At 44.9% G+C, this 10,747-nt stretch overlaps 1 protein-coding gene across 1 annotated transcript in view; it reads right to left on the bottom strand.

Moving 5' to 3' along the window:
- Positions 1 to 272: 272 nt before the first annotated feature.
- LOC121854679 (vegetative cell wall protein gp1-like) overlaps positions 273 to 10,747 on the bottom strand; it is a 15,771-nt gene continuing 5,296 nt past the window's right edge. The window contains exon 2 of the mRNA XM_042349375.1: positions 273 to 843. Within this exon, the coding sequence (XP_042205309.1) occupies positions 273 to 843 (571 nt within the window). The remainder of the gene's footprint in view (positions 844 to 10,747) is intronic.

Genomic DNA, 10,747 nt, shown 5'->3' on the forward strand with positions numbered 1-10,747 from the left:
ACACACACACACACACACACTCACCACACCACACACACACACACACACACACACACACACACACTCACCACACCACACACACACACACACACACACACACACACCACACACACACACACACACACACACACACACACACACACACACACACACACACACACACACACATACATACTGGAACACCACACGACAGTTAAGAACGCGGAAGTAAAACACTCTTCCAAAGGTGTGTCAAAGATATATGATATTACTTCTCAGCCCCCCAAGGTTGACTAGGGAGGGGGGCTGACTGGGCTCGGGGGTTGACTGGGCTCGGGGGGGCTGGACTGGCTGGGGGCTGGACTGCCTGGGGGGGACTGGCTGGGGGCTGGACTGGCTCGGGGGGCTGACTGCCTGGGGGCTGGACTGCCTGGGGGGACTGGGCCTGGGGGGCTGGACTGGACTGGGCTCGGGGGCTGGACTGGGCTCGGGGGCTGGACTGTGCTCGGGGGCTGGACTGGTCTGGGGGCTGGACTGCCTGGGGGGCTGGACTGGGCTCTGGGGGCTGACTGGGCTCGGGGGCTGGACTGGCTCGGGGGCTGGGCTGGGCTGGGGGCTGGGCTCAGCTGGACTGGGCCTGGGGGCTGGACTGCCTGGGGGCTGGACTGGGCCTGGGGGCTGACTGGGCTGGGGGGCTGACTGGGCTGGGGGACTGACTGGGCCTGGGGACTGGACTGCCTGGGGCTGGACTGCCTGGGGCTGACTGACTGGGCCTGGGGCTGGACTGGGCTGGGAGGGGCTGGACTGGGCTCGGGGGCTGGACTGGCCTGGGGGGCTGGACTGGGCTCGGGGGGGGGTGTCACACTGCCACCACAACAAGAAGATAAAGTAAAGAAGAAAAAGTGTATATTCAAAGTATATAAAAGTCTTCAAAATATTTTACAAGTGTAGTGTGTAAAATGTATGACAAAGTCTATGTACAGTAAGTATGTGAGAGTATGGAAAGTGTTTAATAGGTAAATTATATAAATAGTTTGTAACATAACAGTATGTAAAGTATATAACAAGCGAGTAATAACAACTATGTCAATTATCTAAAAATTATGAAAATCATTTTAACACAATGGAAGATTAAAGTAGTTTATAACACACATAAATATAAATAATAGTTGCCCCTCGGACCACCTGGGCGTGAATATGTGCAAGGTGTAGAAGCTGTCGCCAACACAACAGCCACACCCTCAGTTAACGAGCTGCACGACACAGTATCAACGAACAGTCAGAGAAGACCGGACAACTCGCCAACTGCACTGGCTAACCATTACCCCGGAACACAGTCCGCAAATCGATTAACATCCAGGTCCCCAATTACTGCTGGGTAGACAGAGGCAAATGGCGTAAAGAAACCCGCAGGTTTCACCCTGCCCGGGGATCGAACCTGGCCCGCTCACTTGCGAGGCGAGCATGCTGACCATTACACCTGAGGATAGAGGTTAGCACGCACACACACACACACACACACACACACACACACACACACACACACACACACACACCCACAACACACACACACACACACACACACACACACACACACACACACACACACACACACACACACACACACACACACACACACACACACACACACACACACACACACACACACACACACACACACACACACACACTACATCCACACACACACACACACACACACACACACACAGGAGAGTGATGGCCGCTATTAAGTAAAGACTGTCTCATCCACTCACGACCCAAAGGTTACGATAATTAAGGAAGTTATAAAAAGTTTAAATATAGGTTAGATTAAGACAGGCTAGGATAGGTTATGTTATGTTAGGTTAGGCTAGGTTAGGTTGAGCTAGGTTAGGGTAAGTTAGGTTAGGATAAGTTAGGTTACATCAAGTGCAAGTCAGGACAGGTGAGGTCGGGGTCAATTAGCACCAGCAGCCACTTGAATTAATCGCCTCAGACCACAGGTAATAATAACACACACCAGTAATGCTACAGAGGACACCACACGCTACATAATTATTATTAACTTTTAATTTCAAACTATATTACGTAATGCGAGAGAGAGAGAGAGAGAGAGAGAGAGAGAGAGAGAGAGAGAGAGAGAGAGAGAGGATTATGTAACACTGAAATAAGAGACCCACTAACAATTTGTTTCTTCGTTGGGAAAAAAATAGAAATAAGTTCGAAAAGTGAAATGTTTTATTTTTAGTTATTTTTATTTTATTTTTAAAGGGGTGAGGGGGGGGGGGAGGATGAAATTTTACAGTATCAGATGATAATGTGGTTGTATTTAGGGAGGGAGGGAGGAGGGAGAGGGAGGGAGGAGAGGGAGGGAGGGAGGGAGGAGGGAGGGAGGGAGGAGGAGGGAGGAGGAGGGAGTTCTTACTTCTGGCTTAACTAAATCGCTCGTAATTAGGTACAGAAATCACAGACCGAGGAATTATTAAGCCAGATCTCTCTCAATGTCACAGGTCACACCATTTAGGTCACAGTTATGGTTTGTTTAACTCTGGAGAAAGTTCAAAGGTCAAGAGTTCATTAGTTGAACCTTTCTTTTTTCTTTTTTCTTTAACTTTGATAATGACTAATGAAAGGTCAAGAGGTCAAATTGTTTGGTCAGACTTTCTCTCGGTAGTTTAAGTATGGAGAGAGGTCAAGTATTTTGAGTTGTTTATCATGACTGCTACGAAAGGTCAGGTCAGGTCAGGTTATGGTCACTTTCAGTAGTTTAAGTGTGGAAAAAGGTCCGTTCAGGTCATTTGGTAACTTTCAGTAGTTTAAGCAGGGAGAATTCAGGTCACGTTAGGTCAGGTCAGGTCATGGCATCTGGTCACTTTCAGTAGTAGCTTAAGTAAGGAGAAAGGTCAGGTCCGGTCAGGTCATGGCATTTGTTCACTTTCAGTAGTTTAAGCATGGAGAAGTCAGGTCAGGTCAGGTCATGTCATTTGGTCACTTCCAGTAGTTTAAGCATGGAGAAGTCAGGTCAGGTCAGGTCATGACATTTGGTAACTTTCAGTAGTTTAAGCATGGAGAAGTCAGGTCAGGTCATGTCATTTGGTCACTTCCAGTAGTTTAGGCATGGAGAAGTCAGGTCAGGTCAGGTCATGTCATTTGGTCACTTTCAGTAGTTTAATCAAAGATAAAGCTCTATACAGTAGTCAAATATACAATAGCTATAGTGTTTCTATTCTCTTTTGACACCAACTACAGTAAAAGGTCAGCCAGGGGTCACACGGTCATTATATCAAACTTTCCGGTAGTGAAAGTCGAAAGAAAGGTCAGGTGTCACGCTTGACGGGTCACATTTTTTCTTGGAAATGGACTAAGGAGATATGTCAGAGGTCAAAGGCTTAGGTTTTGTGCCGACACTTTCACCTCAGAGAAAGGTCACATTGTTTATTTCTCATGGCCATGGAGGAAAGTTCAAGGTCACGTGTTGATCCAAATCCGACTTTCTCCTTGTTGTTGTCACACTTTCATTCGATACTCTAATACTAGTGAAAGGTTAAAGGTCAAAATACTTAGACTTTCACATGGTACTTTCACTTATGAGAAAGATCAAATATCGCTTTTTAGGTTCAGACTTTCTCCACAGATAATTAAACGTCTTGAGAGGAAAGGTCAAAGACTACACCATTTAGCTATACTTTCCCTTGATAGTGTGAGTGGAGAAAGCTCACAAGTCACATCATTAATTTAAACTTTCCCTCAGTGTTGTCTAATGGTAGACCCTGCTGCCATATGGCATCACGAAAATTGTGACCAAGTCCCAGGTTACTGATCTGACTTTCTGCCTCATTTACACACAATTGCAGGGTCTCAATTGTTTCTCTTACTTCACAACACAACATAGTACATATAGCGTTTGTCACTATTGATTTTTTCTTTATGGTTCTTTATTATTACAGTGTTGTTATTGTTATTATTATCATCATTATTTTATTATTTAATTTTTGTATTTTTATGAAAATTTGTATTTACTATGAATTATTATTATTACATTTTCGCCCCCCAGGCCCAGATGTGGGTCAGTGACCTGCAGAGGTCAAAGGTCACCTGTTTGAGACACTTTCTAATAACAATTTAACACCTCGGTCACGCATCTTATTTACATACCTGGGTAATACCTCCCTCCTCTCAGTGCTTCTATACTGGGGGACTTTCTTACTCTGTGGGAGGGGGGGAGGGAAGAGGGTAGGAGGGAGGGAGAAAGAGGGGTAGAGAGGGAGAAAGAGGGTAGGAGGGAAGGAGAAAAAAGGTGGGGGAGGGGAGAATGCGGGTAACAGGGAGGGATAAAAAGATAGGAGGGGGGAAGGGGTAGGAGGAAGGAGGGAGATAGGGGGAGTTACCTGGCCATAGGGTAAGGGGGTAATAAGGGTCTGGCTAGTGATAAAAATACGGAATTAAAATAGAGAAGACAGGTACCACCACCACTACCACCACCACTACCACCATCATCCCCTCACTACCACCACCACCTACCTAACACCGCCCCCTCCCCACACCACCACCGCCCCCTCCCCACACCACCACCACCCCGTCACCACAACATGTGCCAGTTCTCCCACAGTATAATCCCACACACTCTCGCCCACTCTTACCTGCATAAAATACTGACATTAACCGCACCTTGGCCTTCCTCCAGGTGTGTGTGTCTGATGCAACCAAACCATTCTAACCTAAATTAACCAACGTGATATCAAACCTAACCTAACCTTACTTGGCCTAACCTAACCTAACCTAACCTAACCTAACCTAACCTTACTTGGCCTAACCTAACCTAACCTAACCTAACCTAACCTTACTTGGCCTAACCTTACCCTACTTTATTCACTTAGTAGACATGTAAATTGTGTAAATTGTATAATATATATATACATATATACAAGCGTGTGTGTGTGTGTGTTAATTCAACATCCTTCCCGAAACTAATAATGATAATAATAACCGAAAGTAGTTACTACCCAGGTGTGCAACTCATGGAAAAAAGAAAAAAAAAGAAAGCTAGTCGGCACCTGGGGAAAATTTGGGCCGTAGATCAACAGATGGCGTTGTGATAAGTGAGACGCCGGCCGTGCATTGTTGTTTCTGCCCCGGGCCGAGATATTTACGAGCGCTCGCTAAGGCTTTCAATTAAAATGTACACACCGTGTTTATTTACGGTTTACACTGGTTTTTACGGATATTAGAAACTCTGTGTGTGATTTACGATGAGTATCTCTTGAGTTGTTTACGATATACTGTGATTTTACAGCAAGTTTAAACGACAACGTGTGTGGTTTACGATGCTTACGATTTACAGTGACTTAAAAGGCATCAGATCAACTCTGAATAGCACTGAAAGGTGTTCACCATTTACAAAAATTTTGAAACCATTAACACGATTTTTCATGATTTAAAATTTCTAAGATTTTACAACTTTCAATATTTCTTTTCGTAGATCGAAATAACTATGTGATTTATAATATTATTTTGTAAGCATTCATAAAAAAAATTAAATAACCTGACATTAAGCAGTTGAAATTTCTTAAAAAAAATACAAACTTCACACTATATACATAAACAATTTACAATCAAAAGCGATGCTAGTGGACACATTCCGTACCTCCATATCCCCTTACAGACACAATTACACACAGGTAAGAGAGACACAGGTAAGATACACAGGTGAGATACACATAGATGAGACACACACAGGTAAGAGAGATACACAGGTGAGACACACACAGGTAAGAGAGATACACAGGTGAGACACACACAGGTGAAAGAGATACACAGGTGAGAGGCACACAGGTAAGAAAGATACACAGGTGAGACACATAGATGAGACACACACAGGTAAGAAAGATACACAGGTGAGACACACATAGATGAGAGGCACACAGGTAAGAGACACAAACAAGAGACATGGGTTGAGTTCTTAATGATCAAAGTCTCTCAACTGAAGAGGACGTCCCAGAAGAAAATGGTCTCTCTCTCTCTCTCTCTCTCTCTCTCTCTCTCTCTCTCTCTCTCTCTCTCCGGAGACCACTAGGAGAGCGCCTGATCTCTCCCTCATGGTCTCCTGTCGTCTTTCAGGTCTCCCTGAGGCCAGGAGGTTAGCAGGAAAAGAGGTTCACGAACACACACACACACACACAGAGGCGGCTGATCGACCTCTCTCTGTCTTCTCAGCCACCTGGAGGTGCCACCACAGCTAGAGGACCCGACAAACCGAAGCTACACTATCACCACCACAGCCAGCGGCCACAACCACCACATTAGCAGCCACCACCACCACAGCCAGCAGCCACCACTGCCACCAATAGCCAGCGGCTACCACCACCAGCTAGCGGCCACAACCACCACAGCAGCAGCCGCCACCACCACCACAGCTAGCGGTTACCACCACCACAGCTAGCGGCTACAACCACACAGCCAGCAGCCGCCACCACCACAGTTAGCGGCCACAACCACCACAGCCCCAGCAGCCACCACCACAGCCAGCGGCCACCATCACAGCGGCTAGAAGCCACTACTACCACCACCACCACAGCTAGCGGTTACCACCACCACAGCCAGAGGCTAACACTACCACCACAGCTAGCGGCCACCACTACAGCCAGAAGTTACCACTACCATTACCACAGCTAACGGCCACCACCATAGCCAGCAGCCACCACCACCACAGCTGGCGGCCACCAACACTCACAACCACCACCATAGCTTGCGGCCACCACACCCAACATCACAGCTAGCAGCCATTACCACCACAGCTAGCGGCCACCACCACCACAGCTAGCGGCCACCACTTCCACTACCACCACTACTGCCTCACACTCCTGTACTCACGCAGGTGCGAAGAAGTTACCCTTTAAGTATAGAACTAAACAAAGTGTGTAATGTAATACTGTGTAACATTCAATGCCATAATATCCTGACCACGGAGGTTAGTTATCCTGACCCTTTGTGAACCCTACTCTATAATCCCTTTGCGTTACCGCTCACAGGATGAGTATGGGAGGCACAATAAACTAGCCGCTGTAAGTGGCAAATTTAACAGCGAGCGGCCACCACCACTACCACAGCTAGCAGCCACGAATACCACCACAGCTAGCGGCCACCATTACCACCACAGCTAGCGGCCACCACTACTACCACAGCTTGGGGCCACCACTACCACCACAGCTAGCAGCCACCAATACCACCACAGCTAGCGGCCACCACTACCACAGCTAGCGGCCTACCACTACCACCACAGCTAGCGACCACCACTACCACCACAGCCAACAGCCACACCACCACCACAGCTAGCGACCACCACTACCACCACAGCTATGGCCACCACCACCACCACAGCTTGGGGCCACCACCACCACCACAGCTAGCAGCCACCAATACCACCACAGCTAGCGGCCACCACTATCACCACAGCTAGCAGCCACGAATACCACCACAGCTGGCCACCACTGCCACCACAGCCAGCAGCCACGAATACCACCACAGCCAGCGGCCACCAATACCACAGCCACAGCAGTAGCGGCCACCACTATCACACACAGCTGCCAGCCAGCGCCACCATCACCACCACCACAGCCAGCGGCCACCACCATCACCACAGCTTGGGGCCACCACAGCTAGCGGCCACCACCACACCACAGCCAGCAGCCACCACTACCACAGCCGAGGCCACCATCACAGCTAGCGGCCACCACTACCATCATAGCTAGCAGCCACTACTACCACAGCTTGAGGCCACCACTACCATCACAGCTACCGGCCACCACTACCACCACAGCTAGCAGCCACCAATACCACCACAGCTAGCGGCCACCACTACCACAGCTAGCGGCCTACCACTACCAAAACAATACTACTACTACTACTACTACTACTACTAATAATAATAATAATACATAGACACAACGTCATCAAATATACCCAGTAAACTAACACAACCACCAAACAACATACATACGTAGGTTGTTCTCAGACACAAATTTACCGCAGTTAAAATCAGTCCAGCACTTCTACACACAAGGACTAAAACCTTTTCAGAAGACCATCTTGGTATTCACGCGCCGCCGGCCACGCTTTTAACCTTGGGATTTCCCGCCAAGTTATTGGAACTTCCTTTTATACCAATTTCAAAAACGCTTCTCATTAAATGGCGTGAACTGACTTATTAATCTTAGTAGTATTGTTAAAAAGAGTGTATCAACAGGATTTAACACTGGGTTTTAAGCAAGTATTTGAATGACTGACGCGGATATTGTTGGCGGGGTTCACGGTGACGATATTTATGAGTCGCTTATAATTTGGACTTTTGGACTTGACTAATTAATCTCATTAATAAAGTTGCCAAAATTACTCAAGGAAAAAGTTTTAACCCAAATCCCCACAATTATTTGGCGCCAGGAAACATTTGGAAAGACTTGCACGGCCATTATTGGAATTTCCTTCTTTTACGTTCAATTACTAATATATAATACTCGTAAAACTATCAATACCGCCAAAAACATTATTTTGACCAGATATTTAATAATCAGCACCGTGAAAAATGAGGTTTTTTAATCAGAATTTGTTAATAACTCAATATTTCGAGCATTTGTGAAGGAGTGGCGCCGTTGTTGAGTACCGCACGACGAGAGGTTCCTTGCACCCCCCCCCCCCTTCCACCAGTGTCTTGATGTACGATAATTAATCCCTCGTGAGCGATAAATAAAATATCAAAGCCACTTTTCGTCTCCTGAGTAAAATATTTCAACCACTAGAGGACGATAACTAAACCTCTCACGTAGAACCTTACCTCCTTTGAACTGTTCTTCAAGGAGGATAACTTAAGCTTTAATAATAAAATGAAATAAAAAAACAATGAGGCTTTAATTTCGCTATAGTTGGCAAGCAAAGACAAAGAGCTTCGTAACTATAACTGAAACCTTTAATGACAAAACACAAGACACTACAGTACGACAACTTAACCTTTACGTATAACAACTTTATCCTTAAAGTACGATAACTTAACCCTCAACGTGCGATAATCCTCCCATTAAAAAAAGTAAACAAACAAAGATGGCAGCTAGCTAATGGAGAAAAAAAAGAAAACATCGCTTAAATATAAACCATATTGAGAATAACACTAATAATAACAATGAAAACAACGTAACTCCATCGATGTTCCAGCGTAGCAGCATTCCTCCTATATTTACACCCATAGCTAACTGGGCTGTAAAATACGTCTGTTTGCGTTCAATTAGGCCTTTGTTTACGTTTCCATCTCGTTCTAACCCGTTCGTATTTGGCGCCAAAACAGAATAAGCTGATCATCCAAAGTTCCACGGATTTTGAATCTATATTTCTGTCTGTTTATATAAGACCCCGCCGTTTATCACTACCGTTCATCTCTTTTTTCTAACTTGCCGTTTTGTAACATGAACGTATTATTGAGTGAACGTCCTGAGTGAACGTCCTGAGTGTACGTCCGTTTGATAATCACACTTGTTTGTTCTATACATACAAACTATCCCACCCATCCATCTTACTTTTATCACGATATTAATTTCATTTAGTTATACATATTTATACATACCCTGTCCATACCTATTTCAGTTCTTGTTTTCAGTGAGGTCATTTGTCTGTCTGTCTGTCTGTCTGTCTGTCTGTCTGTCTAATATTAACTTAACACAGCTTCTCTTTACAGACTAAAAAAAAATACATTCTTACTCTAAAAAATGTACAAAAAATAACATACATACATACATACATACATACATACATACATAAGTAGACAGAGATACAGACAAACACAAACACAAACACACATACAAACACAATAAAACAAAACAAACCTTAAACCAAAAAGCTAAATAAAAACAATAATAAAACAGAAATATGTATCATAATCTAAGACAGAAATTATTATACAAAAGAACAATAATAAAGAACAAAGTCATAAGGTGAAGGAAGAACAACAATAACAGATTACTACACCTGTGAAGAAAAGGTTAAAACATCGTCTTTAAAAGGGGGTGATACCGTTGACCTCAAAGAATTAAACCACAATAATGGTTTAAATTATTAACAAACATGATACTTTTATTTAATATATAGAAAATACTTTTACAAATTAAACGAATATATTGCAGTATCTCTCTCTCTCTCTCTTGACCTTCATCATAAAGTCAAAACACCATGCATCTGGCAAGTGGACACCCAGCCAGGAGTATCGTATGTAGGTCAACAACAAAAAACCAGCCTTCGTACATATCCCCAAAATAACGTTCCCTTTATTATGTCGTCTACCTAATCCTTACCTGGTGAGGATAGGGTACAGGTGTTAAGCGCAAAATCATAAGGGTGATATATTATGATAAGAGGGAATATAACGCTATAATATAGGTGGATGGATATATATGGTCTTGTGCTGTGTACGAGATGTGAAGGTGTGAGGTGAGGGAAGGTGTAGGTCAAGACAGAGCTATCCCTCAACCCCCCCACACCCCCCTCCTTCTGAACTCTATGATGGAATAGGGTCGTTTTTCGCCTGTTATTTCCAGCAAGGGGATACTTAACTGCCTCGTTGGTAATATATAGGGTTGTTAAGGGGGGCAGTTAGCCGTGTATGGGAAGAGATTACGGGGCACTTGTGTTGATCTATTGCTGTAATACATGGTGTGTGTGTGTGTGTGTGTGTGTGTGTGTGTGTTCCTGTGTAGAACCCGCGTAACTGACTCACTCAAAACTAACTAAA

Source organism: Homarus americanus, unplaced genomic scaffold, assembly GCF_018991925.1.
Source record: "Homarus americanus isolate GMGI-L3 unplaced genomic scaffold, GMGI_Hamer_2.0 scaffold20053, whole genome shotgun sequence".
NCBI classification, from domain to species: Eukaryota; Metazoa; Arthropoda; class Malacostraca; order Decapoda; family Nephropidae; genus Homarus; species Homarus americanus.